Source organism: Oncorhynchus mykiss, chromosome 6, assembly GCF_057628025.1.
Source record: "Oncorhynchus mykiss isolate SJ-2025 chromosome 6, ASM5762802v1, whole genome shotgun sequence".
Lineage (NCBI taxonomy): Eukaryota > Metazoa > Chordata > Actinopteri > Salmoniformes > Salmonidae > Oncorhynchus > Oncorhynchus mykiss.
The window spans coordinates 66,474,445-66,492,972 of NC_143027.1; the positions used below are offsets into that span (position 1 = coordinate 66,474,445).

The 18,528-nt window shown below is 43.2% G+C and overlaps 1 protein-coding gene across 1 annotated transcript in view; it reads left to right on the forward strand.

Annotated features, from left to right (window-relative positions):
• LOC110526392 (copine-7) overlaps positions 1 to 16,190 on the forward strand; it is a 41,960-nt gene extending 25,770 nt beyond the window's left edge. The window contains exons 12-16 of the mRNA XM_021607339.3: positions 4,300 to 4,354; positions 5,572 to 5,623; positions 5,947 to 6,080; positions 10,088 to 10,324; positions 11,165 to 16,190. Coding sequence (XP_021463014.2) covers positions 4,300 to 4,354; positions 5,572 to 5,623; positions 5,947 to 6,080; positions 10,088 to 10,324; positions 11,165 to 11,338 — 652 coding nt within the window. The 3' untranslated portion in view covers positions 11,339 to 16,190. The remainder of the gene's footprint in view (positions 1 to 4,299; positions 4,355 to 5,571; positions 5,624 to 5,946; positions 6,081 to 10,087; positions 10,325 to 11,164) is intronic.
• Positions 16,191 to 18,528: the final 2,338 nt, after the last annotated feature.

Here is an 18,528-nt window from a genome sequence, read left to right on the forward strand (position 1 = left end):
TCACATGACTTTCCTTATACTGTATTTGTTAAGGATATGTCATTGACTGGTTATTATATTATTGTTACACTCCTCATTTATAAATGACTAATTCAATATTTATTCAATATACACCAGGGCTATCGGAGACAGTCTTGTCAGACACTGGTTAATTAGAAACAAATTATTTCAAATTGGGTCTATTTTAGAGGAAAGATCCTCTTGTCTGTCGGCACAGAGCCAAATGAGGATTTACACTGTGAGTCATGCCAGTGTTGGCTCCTCCTCTTGAATGTGTGGAGAACGTTGGCTGCCAAATTAAAGAATGCAAGAGATAACTCTAGAACAGCAGAAGACCTGTTGGAGAGACACAAACTCTAGCTACCTGGAAAAGAGATGTGTAGGTAGCTAACTCAGTTTGGTGTTGGGTGTCACAAACATGCCTTTAGGTGTTGCGCCTACGTTACATATTGTGGGTTATCTCCTCCCACGCCAGGCTGTTATTCAGGTGCACAACGTGGGCATGCAGGCCTCTTGTGGTGAACATCAGGTGATGTTTGATCACTTTTACACAGTAGGAGCTGGATTAGGAGCCGGGCACCTTTTGCTCTGAGTGGGAAGTGGCTGGTTCTCCTACTGAGAGGGGAACAGGGCTCAGTGAAGACACCCGCCTGCAAGATCCGCTCTCACACCATGTCACGTGGAAGTGAAAAAGAGGTGCCAACATGGAGCCCACACATTGGTGCCATCCTCATTAACAGGCCTGTGAACAGCCTCACATTTGGCTCTCCCACTCTTCTTATTGGTGTCACGTTGAAATATGGCTGTCTACCGGGGTGGTAGTCCTCCACAGCATAGCAGTCTGTGAGCCATAATTAGTTCTCTACTTGGGACTTATCACTTAGTACAGCCATGTGCTGCTTAAGAAAAGACGCAGAGGTGGACTACTACTCCACACACACTGAACCAACCTGAAGGTTGTGATGTTTAATCCAGGCTCAATTGGAAAAAGGCATAAGAATCCTAAAACGCACAATCAAAGAGAACATGTATACCACTACACAGAAAGGCCACTTCCCAGAGAATGTCTATTTTATCTGGGGGAACCATAGTCAGACTTGAAAGCCAGTTTCTTTCACTCTCGGGAACTTGTGGCACCTCTACATTTTCTCAAACACCAGGTTCTATTCCCACAACGTATTAAACTGACTGATAGAACAGAGAAGCACCAAGCATCAGAACTAAGTAGCAGTAGCTCCAGTGGAAGTATTTGTACAGCCTCTTCTCTTGATACTACAGGAGCTCTGGAACATATTGACTGCATTTGCGTCAGAGGAGAAAGGTAAGATAAATCGCTGAGGAAACTTTGAGAAGTTGTTTCAGGTCGATCTCGCCGTTATGTTAAAATTATAAGTCGGATGTATTGTAATGAGCTTTCTGTTTGGACAAAACACCACCGACTAGATAGAATAGAAAGATACAAGACAAACAACAACAGCAGTATGTCAAAGATAGCTATTGAAGGCAGCGATATCAGACATCAGTGGTTGAGTAGTTTGAATTGTATTATAAAACTTGAAACTGGCTTTGCCACCGCAGAGAGTATGTTGTAGGCCCATTTCTCATTCGCCCGTTGTGATGGATCTCCCTTGCATTACAGACAATAATTAACAAAACTATCCGTCCAATTTGACCCTGCATGCAGTTTATTCACTCATTTGTCATGATTTGCTGTCAGAGAAAATGTGTTTTCGGCACGTTGTGTTGCAGCCAATTTTGTTCTCGTACACCTCCATTCCTCCTGCAGGTTATTCCTGTCCTTTCTCCTGGATAGCGCTGTCCTGTGGGATTCATTAAACGCAGGATTAGCCATTGACAGAATCTGCTTAAATCTCCCCACGGAGGGTGGAGGGAGAGAGGAGGTCCACTTTCCCCTCTTTCTTCATCTGAGGATTAAGGAGTTGAGGATTAAGGAGATTAAGGACCAAAGTGTTGATGGAGGGAACAAAAAGAGAGCATTTCTATAACTCGACTGGGGGCAGAGAGAGAAATCATGTCTGCTGCTTTCCTTCATTGATCCAAGATGTTTTACCAGCTCTCTTTTCCCTGGGTTGATAGAAAGGGAAGGGGATACCTAGTCAGTTATACAATTGAATGCATTCAACTGAAATGTGTCTTCCGCATTTAAACCAACCCCTCTGAATCAGAGAGATGGGGCCTTGAGTTTCTGTGCTTAGAGGGCAGTCTGAGCATCTTCCTCTAATGGACAGAACGGAGTCTGTGTGTCTGTGCGTGTGTCTGTGCGTGTGTCTGTGCGTGTGTCTGTGCGTGTGTCTGTGCGTGTGTCTGTGCCTGTGTCGGTGTGTGTGTCTGTGTGTGTGTGTGTCTGTGCGTCTGTCTGTGCCTGTGTCTGTGTCGGTGTGTGTGTCTGTGTCGGTGCGTGTGTCGGTGCGTGTGTCTGTGCGTGTGTCTGTGCGTGTGTCTGTGCGTGTGTCTGTGCGTGTGTCTGTGTCGGTGCCTGTGTCGGTGCCTGTGTCTGTTTGTGCGTGTGTCTGTGTCTGTGCGTGTGTCTGTGCGTGTGTCTGTGTGTGTGTCTGTGCCTGTGCCTGTGCCTGTGCCTGTGTCTGTGTCTGTGTCTGTGTCTGTGTCTGTGTCTGTGTCTGTGTCTGTGTCTGCGTCTGTGTCTGTGTCTGTGTCTGTGTGTGTGTGTGAGTCTGTGTCTGTGTCTGTGTCTGTGTCTGTGTCTGTGTCTGTGTCTGTGTGTCTGTGTCTGTGCGTGTGTCTGTGAGTGCCCTTATGTATTACTAGGCCTGCTAGAGAAAAGGACCATGGTTTTGGGGATGACGTTCCACATGTGTTGTACTATACATCCACCAAGCCCAATTTGATTTGAAAAAATAAATATATTTTTGATTGGCTTGCTTGTTAGATGCTCCCCTGTCAGTCTTTAGAGAGAAAAGAATGAGCAGCTGTAAGCAAACTGTGAATATCGGGGATGGCACAGCAACCTTTGTGCATTTGGAAACCAGTTGCCTTTGTAGTGGCCTTGGTTGTTCGGACAGCTTCTCTCTTTCTCATGAGAGAGCGGCATCCTGAGAGAGTATACCATCTCCTGAGACAGAGGAAGCCCAATTGAAGATTACTATGTTTAGCACAGAGATGATCATTCTTAATTCCCAAGGGTGGATGATGAGACCAGAAGGGTTTCATCATCTGTTTTTCCATTAACGTATCACGTATCAATCAGCCAGAGATGGGATATTAAAGTTTAGAGTCCTTTAGTTGTCTCTAATGAGGGCTTTACAGGCAAATCTTCAATTGAATGCTTATTACTTCCTGCTTTAGTGTTCCCAGCCCATGTCACCACTCTCTCCCCTTCCTGCTGCAGTAAATAAATTAAAACAGCTCCTTTCAAATGCTGATGACTGAAACCAAGATGTTATTATGGAGATGTTCATTCAGATTGCCACGGTGCTCGAGACTCCACTTTTTTTCTGCATGAAAGCAATGTCCTGATAGCAGAGATAAAATCATGTATTTAGGCAGAACTACTAATGTGATGGAAAAGAAGCTAGCACAGCCCAGCACACATGTTCACAGTGCCATGGATTGGAGAGTGATAGATACACACATTCCCTGTCAGAGAGAGAGAGAGAGCTGTAACTCACTAATCATTCCATCTCATATTTGAATCCTTTCTTCAACCCTCTCTTTTTGCCGTTTGCACTAAGATGACTCGTGTTTTGTTTCTTGTCTCGGCTCGCATACTGCTCAGTGAGCCCCACAGCTCACCGTGTGATCAGATCTACTGTATGTCTAGTGGTATTTCCCAGCAGGCATTGCTTCTGTCCTACTGTGTCTTACACTCTCATTCTCCCCCACAGTTCCTGCTTTCATTCCTCTAGTGCAGTGCTCTCCTGCCCTCCTGACAAAGAGTAATGCATTCAATATGGCAGAGCATATAGTAGTACTGCATCAGCTCAGCATATTAGAATGATACCGATAATGATGTGGGGAATACAGCAATTGTGACCGCACAATTACCACTTGTTGGCGGGGAGTAACATAATCTCACCCCATAGGTGCAAACTGACAGCTGGAACAAAGAAGCAAATCTTACATTGCCATTTGAGTGTCCTAACTGGTTAAATTGTAAACAAGTCTTAAAAGGAGGGATTTGCAGTGTAGTTTTTTCTGTGTGAAAGAGATAAATTACAGTAATGTTCTCAACAAGTATCTTCCATTTGATCAGTGACCGTGTAACCCTACTGTAACAGCGACAACAGTATTATTTTATGATTGATTTACTTTACATTTTAGTGACAAAAGATTTTCCGCCTTGGGATTTGGTGCCAGAATTCCACCCAATTATGAGGTGAGTATTATCTTGTTTAGTTGTTATAATATTTCCCCACACTGTTTATTTTCCCTCCATCCTCTCCCCTCTTGGTATTTGCCCATGCCCTGAGTCTATATATTGAACGGGCTGATTGCCCTATATCCTGACACCATTCATCACTCTGTCAAAATCTCACATTTCAAATTCATAATTGAGTTTATTTTTATTCACAAGCCCCTGGAAATACCAACCTGTCCCCGAGAAAATAACATGTTCTGAGGAATTAGAATAATGGCAAGCATGGCTCCTTGGTGTTGATGGCCACTTGTCAGAAGGTTTCAGGAGCGAGACAGGGGCGTTGTTTTAGCAGATTTGGCATGGAGAACAGAGATCTGGCTGTTGTTTTAACTAGCACCCTGGGGAGAGGGTTTGAAGTGCCGCGCGCACACACACACACACACACACACACACACACACACACACACATCGCTTTCAGAGACACGCACACACACACACACACACACACACACACACACACACACACACACACACACACACACACACACACACACACACACACACATCGCTTTCAGACACACAGACTGCTTCCAGAGATGGAGAATCACAGGCACACTGAAGTACTGGCAGGTCAACAGACCGAGAAAAGATCAAATAAGGCTATCAGACTCTGCTTCTGTTCTGTGCTGTGCATTGGCTTATAAATAGTCTTATCTACTGTAAGTTCTGTAATTATGGCTTAATGACGTCTGTCTTGTCAAAGGTACATACACTGGACCAAAAAGACGGTTGTTTTGATTGGATAGAAAAATGGCACGTCTGAAAACTTTCTGAACCCCAGGCTGCTAAAATGCTATAAAACCAAATCTGTCAATTCTGTATTGTTGCTGTCACTTAGAATAGTCCAAGAGCCCAAAGCTGTTGTATTTACCCAAAATAGTAAAAGTTCTCAAAAGGCTGTGTGGCTGTGGCTTTGTTCAGTAAGATAACTGGAACATTTTGTATCAGGAACAGGGTCATTCTCATACTCAAAGTAAGCTTTATGTGGACTTATGGTCCTATATTTTCATTTATTCCACCGCTACTCCAGACATTCAAATGATCGTAAAATGTGGACTGAAATAAATGAGTGTCCTTGAAGACCCCAGTTGTATTTCGAATGAGGCATAGGGATTTTGTCTACACTCATTTCCAGTACAACAGTGTCTGACCTTGTTTTATTTCCCAACAAACAGGTGTCCCATGACTTTGCCATCAATTTCAACCCAGAGGACGATGAATGTGAAGGTAACAGAGATGAAGCCTCCTCTGGGTACCTTATACTTGTGAACATCTCAGCAGCTCTGCCCGACCCTCCATCAATCTAAATCCGCTGACATTTTACAATGGAAAATGCGCATACTGGATAGCATGTGGAGCTTGAGAGTGCTTTCCCCGCTCTCAGAATCCACCTTTAATGGACACAGAGCACTACAAATGTACATTTCCAGTAATACTTTGTCCCTTAGTTATTTTACTCTAGCCCACCTGTCTCCCTCCTTTCCTTCCTCAATGTGCCACTTTAAGGCGTGTACCCACAGTAGAACGCCTGTGTTTGTGTGTGTGATCAGAGATTCAGGGGGTGGTGGAGGCCTACCAGAACTGCCTGCCTAAGATCCAGCTGTATGGTCCCACCAACGTCTCTCCCATCATCAGCAGGATAGCCAAGCTGTCAGCAGGAGAGGAGACCATCAAAGATGCCTCAGTAAGTGTCTCTTTACTGCTGTAATGGAGTGCTGTACAGTACAGGCCTGCATGATATGGAGAAAAGTAAAAATGTCCATAACTGATATCCCACCCATTGAGCCTCCTTGGATGAGCTGTCCCAGGCTCAGCTCAGCTTTTACACAATTAATACCAGTCAGCCAATACAGACCATGTAGGTGTATGATTGTGTAGAAATGAAAAACATGATAGTGATGTCATTCACTATTAAATGTTTTTTTTCTAATTAAGTGACAATGCCCGAGAAGCCGTGTTTGGAGGATATTGGCACGGGTGTTAGTCTCGGGCCTGCAAACGGTGCCAATATATCCGCCAAACACCGTGTTTGAGGGAATTATCACTTTTATGCAATGGGATACCAGCAATTTCAAATAATGAGACATATTTCCATTAAACATGCTAATTTATTCATACTATTTCGTCCTTCCACAAGATAGTCCCGACACAAATCTAGGATTGCTACCCAAGCCGGCTGGCTCAGTTGCTGGAGACACGACCCAGTCTTTATTCTATAGACATTTGTTCTAAATGTTCTGTTGTCATGCTGACTGTGGCAACGTTCTTATCCCCTTATTGCTAGCTAGCCATCTTGGTCTAACAGTCACAAACAGTGCAGCCAGAATGACAAAAGTAGCTGCATTTGTTTATTTAAACTGTTTTCTAGTGACATTTGGATACAGCCATACCAATGAGCGATTTCGCCTGGCATAGAACATTTGCTCTCTCACCAGTACACTGTTTGGAAGAGCTAGCCAATGACACAGCTAGCACAATTACTTCAAACTGAAGCTGGAAAGAGAAATGTAAACGATGTACGCTGAGAGTCGGGAAGCAAGTTCAGGGAGTGAATACATTTAATAAATGACAATACAGCGCACCGACATGGAACAGGAACAATGACAACTGGGGAGGAAAGCGAAGGGAGTGACATATGTAGGGCAGGTAATCAGGGAGGTGATGGAGTCCAGGTGAGTGTCATTATGCGCAGATGCGCATAACGCTGGTGACAGGTGTGCGCCATAACGAGCACCCTGGTGACCACAGACAGCAAGGTTTATACAAATCTCTGCTGTTGAAAACCAAATACTAGTCTAAAAGAAATGGGAGATAATGTCTAGATGCTTTTTACAGTGGAGATTAAGTTTATAAATTGTCTGGCTGGGCTGATGAGACAGCACAGTGAGATGGAACAGTAAATAGGCATTTCCCAGCTTTAGCCGGTGGTAACTTGTGAAATAGACACCGGCAGGAACTCGATTTTAACCAATCAGCATCCAGGATTAGACCAACCCATTGTATAAATCTGTTATAATTTATTGATGTTCTGCAAAAGCACCTTTAATATCTCCATGAAACGTGATAAGGATTGAGTTAACAAGAATGCCCAAGGCCTTTAATATCAATGTGTTCCTACATTAGTTAGCCCTCTGGCTATTCCCATTACATTTGAAACACTTTTTCATCATTCTGTCCGTTTCTTCTCCTTCGTCCTTGTACTGATCTATTATTCAATCATCCCTTCTTCTTCTGATCAGTAAATGAGAACAAAGGATCAATGCAAAAATAATTCAGGACATGAGTTAAAACTGCAGCCGGGGCACTTTAATGCCTAAGGACTCATGGGGCATCTGAGAGGAGAATACATAGGAATATGATGATAGTTTTGGGACACTGTAAAGTCCATGGAGAATAGGAGCACCTCCTCCCAGCTGCCCACTGCACTGAGGATAGGAGACACTGTCACCACCGATAAATCTACGATAATCGACTATGTCAATAAGCATTTTTCTATGGCTGGCCATGCTTTCCACCTGGCTACCATTACCCCGGCCAACATCTCAACACCCACTGCAGCAACTTGCCCAAGACCCCCCCCCCCCCACGCTTCTCCTTCACCCAAATCCAGACAGCTGATGTTCTGAAAGAGCTGCAAAATCTGGATCCCTACAAATCAGCTGGGGTAGACAATCTGCAACCTCTGTTACTAGCCTATTCAACCTTTCTTTTGTATCATCTGAGATCCCCAAAGATTGGAAAGCTGCCATGGTCATCCCCCTCTTCAAAGGGGGAGACACTCTAGACCCAAACTGTTACAGACCTATATCCATCCTGCCCTGCCTTTCTAAAATCTTTGAAAGCCAAGTTAATAAACAGATCACTGAACATTTAGAATCCCATCGTACCTTCTCCACTATCCAATCTGGTTTCCAAGCTGGTCAGAGGTGCACCTCAGACACGCTCATGGTCCTAAACGATATAAGACAGTACTGTGCAGTCGTCTTCATCGACCTGCATTTTTATCTTCAGACTCAATAGCCTTGGCTTCTCAAATGACTGCCTCACCTGGTTCACCAACTACTTCTCAGATAGAGTTCAGTGTGTCAAATCGGAGGGCATGTTGTCTGTCTCTACTGGGGTGCCACAGGGTTCAATTCTCGGGCCAACTCTTTTCTCTGTATATATCAATGATGTCGCTCTTGCTGCTGGTGATTCTCTGATCCACCTCTACACAGACGACACCATTCTGCATACATCTGGCCCTTCTTTGGACACTGTGCTAACAAACCTTCAAATGAGCTTTTAAACCTTCAACTGCTTTTAAATGCTAGTAAAACTAAGTGCATGCTCTTCAACCGATTGCTGCCCGCACCCTCCCGCCCGACTAGCATCACTACTCTGTACGGTTCTGACTTAGAATATGTGGACAATTACAAATACCTAGGTGTCTGGTTAGACTGTAAACTCTCCTTCCAGACTCACATTAAGCATCTCCAAAATAAAATCTAGAATCGGCTTCCTATTTTGCAACAAAGCCTCCTCCACTCATGCTGCCAAACATACCCTCGTAAAACTGACTATCCTACCGATCCTTGACTTCGGCAATGTAATTTACAAAATAGCCCCCAACACTCTACTCAGCAAACTGGATGCAGTCTATCACAGTGCCATCCATTTTGTCACCAAAGCCCCATATACTACCCACCACTGCGACCTGTATGCTCTCGTTGGCTGGCCCGCACTACATATTCTTCGCCAAACCCACTGGCTCCAGGTCATCTATAAGTATTTGCTAGGTGAAGCCCCGCCTTATCTCAACTCACTGGTCACCATAGCAACACCCACCCGTAGCACGCGCTCCAGCAGGTATATTTCACTGGTCATCCCCAAAGGCAACACTTACTTTGCCCACCTTTCCTTCCAGTTCTCTGCTGCCAGTGACTGGAACGAATTGCAAAAATCACTGAAGCTGGAGTCTTATATCTCCCTCTCTAACTTTAAGTATCAGCTGTCAGAGCAGCTTACCGATCACTGTACCTGTACACAGCCAATCTGTAAATAGCACACCCAACTTTCTCATCCCCATATTACTACTTACCCTCTTGCTCTTTTGCACCCCAGTATCTCTACTTGCACATCATCATCTGCACATCTATCACTCCAGTGTTAATGCTAAATTGTAATTATTTCACCTCCATGGCCTATTTATTGCCTATCTCCCTACTCTTCTACATTTTCACACACTGTACATAGATTTTTAATATTTTTTTTTCTATTGTGTTATTGACCCTACGTTTGTTTGTTTGTAACTCTGTGTCGTTGTTTTTGTCACACTGCTTTGCCTTATCTTGGCCAGGTCGCAGTTGTAAATGAGAACATGTTCTCAACTGGCCTACCTGGTTAAATAAAGGTGAAATAAAAAATACAAATAAATAAAAAATACACTTATAGACCTCATATGTAAAATTCTTAGGCAAATGTAGGGTATCTGTAGATGTTGAGGATTTTCTCATTCGTATTGATATCCTGCAGGGAGAGAGAGAGGTATTGATGGGACTAGAGATGAATGCATCATTACTTTTCTCAGTGGGAGCAGTCAGATTTCAGAGGATGACGTGTTACACACAGACAAACCAAGGGCACTGAAGTGTGTGGTGACAAAAGGTCAACAGGCAACCGCAACCCTCTCCTCTTTCCTCTCACCTCCAGCGTTACCACATCCTGCTGATCCTCACAGACGGCGTGGTGACAGACATGGCAGACACACGCGAGGCCATCGTGCGTGCCTCCTACCAGCCCCTGTCCATCATCATCGTTGGCGTGGGCAATGCAGACTTCACAGACATGCAGATCCTGGACGGGGATGACGGGGTGCTGCGCTCACCCAAAGGAGAGCCCGTCCTCAGGGACATTGTGCAGTTTGTGCCCTTCAGAGACTTCAAAACGGTCAGTATTGCCTTCCTTCCCTTCCTCATTCTGTACCTCCATCCTTCCCTACCTCCCTCTACTATGCTATGCCGCAGTCATATTCCAACCAAGCCAAAAGAACAGAGAGCTGTGGGTCTCCAAGTTCTCAGAAACTGCAGTACTTTTTATAATAGCGATGCTGGCGGCCATTAAGTCTCACAGTGTGACCTCCAAAGCCCCTTCAGTAATAGCATTACCCTCCAATGGGGCTTTGAAGACATGCTAACAGCCAGGCAGCCTCTCCTCTGCTGGCCTTGCCAGTGCTGCAGATGGAGGAGCTTCAGAAAACCCTCCTAAAAAAATAATTTTTCGTCACCAGGAAAGAAAATCCATTAATTTAGAAAAGTAATGATGAAAAATGCAAAAATGCCTTGATGTGATTTGTCTGTGTGCTCCCCAAAGCCCTCTTTCCTTTTGACCGCTGCCCAAACAACGGAAAACACAAAGCCCTCTTTCCTTTTGACCGCTGCCCAAACAACGGAAAACACAAAGCCCTCTTTCCTTTTGACCGCTGCCCAAACAACGGAAAACACAAAGCCCTCTTTCCTTTTGACCGCTGCCCAAACAACGGAAAACACAAAGCCCTCTTTCCTTTTGACCGCTGCCCAAACAACGGAAAACACAAAGCCCTCTTTCCTTTTGACCGCTGCCCAAACAACGGAAAACACAAATCACTCTTTCCATTCTTCCTTTGTTAGGTTAAAAAACAATTTGCCCAGAGTTTCATTGGATTTAGGTGCCACTGAAAATGATTGCTTTAACCCTTTGGGGTCTTGTGCCAGAACTGTCCAGACTAAAGCTGTGTTCTATTTTTCACAGGCCTCGCCTGCTGCCTTGGCCAAATGTGTCCTTGCGGAGGTGCCCAACCAGGTGGTGGAGTACTACAGTCACAAGGCCATCTGCCCCATGCCGCCCATCCCATCATGTGACTCTCCCACCTCCCTTGCCAACACCCCTACAGAATCACTGCCAGCAGTGGGGACCACGGCCTGACCACATCTCAGTCCAGAGAGAGAGAGGGTGCAGATCGCTGCTCTGGACCAAGAACCATGGTCATTAATATTATTGTTGTTATCATTCCTTTTTCATTCGTACAGTGTTCACACACAGACTGGAACAGAAACCTTTGGATTGTTTTCTCTCTCCGTTCGGATCATGTCCCTCTGCCTGGCTGTGCATCCATCTGCCTGTTCAGCATGATGCTGGAGGATGCATGCAGGTGAATCCCTCCCAAAGTTGATCAACTATGGTCACAGGCTCTCTGTCCCCTTCTGCCCTGATACTGGCATCTTGGCCCTCAGCTGATTTTTTTATGACTTTCAAGGCTCTCCAAGGCTTCAGTCTGCTTCTCTTCTGTGTCCATTTTGCTCTGCTGTGTCTCTCTGTCTTACTGCCCATCACTGGTATTGTCTGAAGAGCCTGTCAACTGAAGGATTGAGGGAGGGGGAATCTAAACATATCAAACCACATGAGTCTTTCAATTATGAGGAAAGAGATTTAGGTAACACTTTCTTTTACTTTTCCTAAATGATGCCTGCACAGAAAAGGTAGTCATATACAGTACGGGTCAAAAATTTGGACACACCTGCTCATTCAAGGGTTTTTCTTTATTTTTACTATTTTCTACATTGTAGAATAATAGCAAAGACATCAAAACTTTGAAATAACACATGGAATCATGAAATAACCAAAAAAGTGTTAAAAAAATCTAATCAAAATATATTTAATATGTTATATTGTTCAAAGTAGCCACCCTTTGCCTTGATGATAGCTTAGCACACTCTTGGCATTATCTCAACCAGCTTCATGAGGTAGTCACCTGGAATGCATTTCAATTAACAGGTGTGCCTTTCTTTCCTTCTTAATGCGTTTGAGTCAATAAGTTGTGTTGTGACAAGGTAGGGGGGTATACAGAAGATAGCCCTATTTGGTAAAAGACCAAGTCCATATTATTACAAGAACAACTCAAATAATCAAATAGAAATGACATTCCATCATTACTTTAAGACATGAAGGTCAGTCAATCTGGTAAAATTGCAGTCGCAAAAACCATCAAGAGTTAACTGCACTTCAGATTGTAGCCCAAATAAATGCTTCACAGAGTTCAAGTAACAGACATCTCAAAAACCACTGTTCAGAGGAGACGGTGTAAACCAGGACTTCATGGTCGAATTGCTGTAAAGAAACCACTACAACAGGACACCAATAATAAGAAGAGACTTGCTTGGGCCAAGAAACACTAGCTATGGACATCAGAATCTGGCATTTGAGATTTTTGGTTCCAACCGCTCTGTATTTGTGAGAAGCAGAGTAGGTGAACCGATGATCTCTGCATGTGTGGTTCCCACCATGAAGCATGGAGGAGGAGGTGTGATGGTGTGGGGGTGCTTTGCTGGTGACACTGGCAGTGAATTATTTAGTATTCAAGGCACACTTAACCAGCATGGCGACCACAGCATTCTACAGCGATACGCCATCCTATCTGTGTTGCGCTTAGGGGGACTATCATTTGTTTTTCAACAGGAGAATGACCCAAAACACACCTCCAGGTTGTGTAAGGGCTATTTGACAAAGGAGTGTGATGGAGTGCTGCATCAGATGACCTGGCCCCCACAATCACCCGACCTCAACCTAATTGAGATGGTTTTGGATGAGTTGGACTGCAGAGTCAAGGCAAAAGCAGCCAACAAGTGCTCAGCATGTGTGGAAACTCCTTCAAAAGCATTCCTCATGACAGTAAAGCTGTCATCAAGGCAAAGGGTGGCTACTTTGAAGAATCTAAAATCTATTTTGATTTGTTTAATACTTTTTGGGTTACTACATGATTCCATATGTGTTATTTCATAGTTTTGATGAAAAACCCTTGAATGAGTAGGTGTGTCCAAATTTGACGGGTACTGTACAAGCCAACTTGACATTTTGTAACATGACTCACAATAATATTACGTTACAGTACAACGTTTTAAAGCTTAGTGATTTATTACAGATTAAGCAATGTGACTTACACACATGTTATGTCAATCTCAGGTTTATAGTGACCTTATGCAGGCATGATGGCAGAGCATTCAAATGAAATGTTACAGAAGTGTATACATGATAAAGAAGTCAACAAGTACAAACAAATATATGTACAGTGTAAATGAATGATAAAGTTCGACATCAAGATAAATCAGATCTTTATCAACTGTTATGCCCATTACCTCCATATGAAGCATACCTTAGGGATTTATCTTTTTCTCAACCTGACCTATCTGGAGCCTTAGCCAGTTACTTTTCTTAACTGAATTAACGAGGAACATTTTAAATGGGGCTCTTCGTGGTGTTTGTGTCACAAGGCTGTGAACAATATTGTAGGTCTTTCAAAAACGAAATCTTATTCCAATGCGAAAACCCTGCCATCGCTCATGTGAAAGACCTCACTGCACTGTCTAGTAAATCATCTAAATACGGTGGAATTGATATGATTTCTATTGTTTGACGAGTGCAAATGTCACAGGAGTACACTGACATTAATAAGAAACCAGAGAGTGGGATCATGGCCTTGTATTCACATTGACTTGTTTGGATGAGATGCGGCTGACTTATGGTAAGCAGCTTTACATGCACATCCCTCCATGATTAATATGTCCCGTAACCATTATTTGTTCTCTCTGTTGACACTTTGACTTGTTGATTGTATAAATCATGGGTAAGAAGTCTTGCACGTAGTTCCATAAACTTCTTCTGCTAAAAATTCTACTGACGTAGTTTAGGTGCATCAGGTATCTACTTCAGATATGATGCAAACAGAGGTAACCTGAATCACTGAAATCGTATTATTTTGTCTGCCCATATTTTTTACATACACTAAGAATAACACCTAAAAACAGGTTGCATTCAGTATAAAGATTGCAAATGTTTGCTCATAATGGAGAAATACGAGGAAGATTACATCACAGTTGTCTGGGATATTGTAAAACTGTCTCTAATCCTTATCAATACCTTTCTCTGGACAGTGACAACCACATGTAGGCTGGAATTCAGTTGAACCCGCCATAGATGGTCAATTAGCATAATATGGGTTTTTAGATTTTGATGCCAGTCCGTGCCATTGCCTCTGTCTCCTTTGTTGATGCGACTTTGTAATTATCAAGTTCACTTTGGCTTCTCCCTCAATGCTTGCATCTCTCCCAGGTGGCCCATGTGCTCTTATGTACATAACTGTGGCTAAACTCCCCCGGTACAGTGCTCCTGTGTGCTGTGGTCTGAGCTCCTTTGAAGAACAGTGAGTGTGTATCTGTCACTAAGGACCACAAGCTTCGGCCTATTGATTCAGGACTCCCAGATCTGGAGTCCTCCTTGATCAGCTGAATGTAAATAACCCTGGATGGACTTTCATCTCCACACTGGGGCTCTGCAGTGGGACGTGTAGGATGGGGAAATGGATGTAGAACATTTGCCAATGTTCTGTTGGACTGAGTTCTGACATCAATGGTAATATATTGAAGTACTTTATATTTATTAAATTAATGATTTGTTTGTTTTTGTTTGGATATCTACTATGTGTTTGTTTGAATATGATGACACCATTTCTCAAGATGGCATAATGCCATGGATTTATTCATCACATGAATGGATATCTCATTTTTAGGATTACTGTTGTGCAATGGCAGGAAACCTTATCTATCAGATCTATATTGAGAAATGTATGAATCATTGGCAAGATGATGGGGTACACTGTTATCTGTTACAGCCCCTTGGTCCATATCTTTATTGCACAAGCTAAAACAGTGTGCATTTTCATAAAATTGGCTTGTGTGCAGCCCAACATATGCTCACACTAAGACCATACATACATTACACACTCCGAGCAACAGCAAGTGATATCATGCTGATATGAATCAGTATTCCTGTTCCTGAGGGGGAACGGGATTTGAATACCATATGCTCAAGTCACGCACCTTCCTGTTGTTTCTTTGCTGTGCTGTACTGTTGTTCCCACCCTGGACAACATGGCCCTGGACAACATGGCCCTGGACAACATGGCCCTGGACAACATGACCCTGGACAACATGACCCTGGACAACATGGCCCTGGACAACATGGCCCTGGACAACATGGCCCTGGACAACATGGCCCTGGACAACATGGCCCTGGACAACATGGCCCTGGACAACATGGCCGTGGACACCATGGTTCATGATTTAATGTTGCCCTCAGGCACAAGCCAAAGCACTCTCCATCAACTCAAATCATCCTTTGCTTAGTTCATTTTCAGAATAAACCCTTTAGACCAAATGCACAGTCAGTTGCAGGTATTGCTAACCCTGATGCATACTGTATCTAGCGGTATTGATTTCAATGGTGGATGTCTCCTTTAAAATATTTATGCAGGGAGAATGACTGGTTTTAAATGAGCACTGCAAAGAGTGCATAATCTGAGGTATTTATTTTGCATTCACCACTGACAAACATGGGCTTTAAACACTACTGTACTATGGGTGGAAGGTAATGCAGGCTAGTCTATTGCCCTGCTGTGTATTCCCTAAACCACTGGATGATTTTGAGGTCATAGATATATTTTATTTCTAAAAAGAGAATTCATTGCATGCTTACTTCTGTTGTTAAGATGTGTTGTACATTCCTTTGGAGTACGTTATGCTGATAGGCAAGCCTGCATTTGCACAAACCTCTGCTCATGTTGTGGATGCTCTCTTTATCTTGCATTTAGGCCAATAAATCCAGTCAACTGCATGATAGTGTCTGTGATGTCTCATCCTTGTGAAAAAAAAAGTGGAAATATTCGCCCCTATTCTTCTTCCATGTTTTTGAAAAAAACTAAATAAAGCTTTAGTATTTATTGCCATTTGATTTGATCGTTATTCTTTCATTCGATTCAGGTTGTGAGAAATTACAGCGTACCATTTGGGGGTGGTAAGACAATATCGGATAATATGTTGCTACAATAGGAATTTATCACAGATTTCCATTACATCGGCCCCTGTGAGTCCCACATCTGACTCAAAGCACTTACTGATGATGCCTTTAAACCACCAGAGAGATGGAGTGACATCCCCTGTTCATTTTCTGTGACCTATAACATGTTTTTTGCCTTGTGGTTCAATTTAAATGGGAAAGATGAATACAATTGAGAGAGGAATGCAGCAGTCTTTTGAGAGACGCAATCTCTGCTCTCGTATGATTTCCCCGGTGTGGCGTAAGCTTTGGACGGGATACTCCATGCACACGCTCACCGTGGCCGGGTCAGTGAGGATGAGGCTGTATAGCGTCAGTACATGTAATGGGGGTGAAGACTGCTCCTTCAGACAGTTCCTTTCATTCAACGGCTATTGTGCAAGAGCGCTGCATAGCGGCTGTTTCCATGGTGACAGGGATTTGTGAGAATACCTATGTTTGGAGGAAACCAGGGACAGAGGGACAGAGTGGAGGGGGTGAGGGGGGGGGGTCGATGGCTCGGTCCGGAATAGAGGGAAGTTTTCCTTTAAAGACTTTTATTTTTCTAAACAGAAGCCTTGACTGACTGTTGTTCAATGCCCTCACAAGGCCAGATAGAATCCACAAGCCACCCCAGCTGAGCTCTATGCTTGAGGCTAAGGCTTTGCTGGCTAAAGATGCTTCTTAAAGTCTTACTGTAAAAACCCTACTCCTTCCATCACATGGTTGTAAAGAAGTTTATTTTTAAACCTCATAACTGCCGGGCAAAGTAGTGGTAACATTGATAAAACATAATGTTGGGGTTGAAGTGGTGTCCTGGAAAACGAATATCCCACAATCCTGATGCTGCTCTGCCCACCATTTGAGAGGTATTGGATTCCTCCAGCAGGCATGGCTGTAGGGAAGAGTGGGGTAAATTGAGCATTATTTTATATTCTGCATCACTCCGTCAAGGGAAATATAATATTCTTTCCCACAAAGATATATAAATAGATTTCAGGATCCTGTGTTCCTATACAGAAAGTAATACAGTGCATTCGGAAAGTATTCAGACCCCTTGATATTTTCCACATTTTGTTACGTTACAACCTTTTTTTCCCTCATCAATCTACACACAAAAACAAAACACTTACAATTGACCAGGGCAGCTCTAGCAGGGCTGAAATTTGACAAACTGACTTGTTGGAAAGGTGGCATCCTATGACAGTGCCACATTGAAAGTTACTGAGTGTTTGGGGTAAGATGAGCCGCCTACCTAACAAACACATTGTTTTTTTTTACACTTTTAACATTACCTCATATATCAGCGATACTGCCTTGCATTACAGCTGTAAGAAAACACTTACATTTGCTCAACTTGCCATTGGCTCAACCATTGGCTCAACTTACACCAAGGCAAACAATTTGACTATATTAGCTCAGACAGCTACTAGGATACACTTTCATGCTAAGTTTAGGACCTCATATTGAAGCTTATAGAGACTCAACCTTATGTATAGAACAATCTTAAAAGTATATATTTGGTTTAGATACAAGCATCATGATACCTCTAACACAATAAATTCATTTGACTTGGTTATTTTTTTATACCTAACTTGATTACCACTTTTTCCATGTGGTTTCTATCGTCTCGGACTCCATGAAATGATGAGCTCTTCCTAAATATCTGGTCAAATTATACATTTTGTGTATGGCTTCCTAGAAACAACGGTGGCTGAACTTACCCCTTTGGCTCAACTTACCCCACTCTCCCTTACTGTTCTCCTGTCTATATTAGCAAGGATAATGAAGCTGAGTGGACCTATTCCTCTGTAATGGGGAAACACTCTCTTCTCTCTGCAGACCCTTTGTGCCCTGATTTACAGCCCCAGATTCTTGAAAGTAGGGTGGCTTTGCCTTGATGACAGCTTTACACACTCTTGGCATTCTCTCAACCAGCTTCATGAGGTAGTCACCTGGAATGCATTTAAATTAACAGGTGTGCCTTGTTAATTTGAGGAATTTATTTCCTTCTAATGTGTTCGATCCAATCAGTTGTGTTGTGAAAAGGTAGGGGGGGTTTACAGAAGATAAAATATCAAGTCCATATTATGGCAAGAACAGCTCAAATTATCAAAAAGAAATTACATTCCATCATTACTTAAAACAATGTCAAGAACTTGTTACGTTTCTTCAAGTCAAATTGAAGAAACTTTCTCTCGTGAGGACCGCCACAGGAAAGGAAGACCCAGAGTTACCTCTGCTGCAGA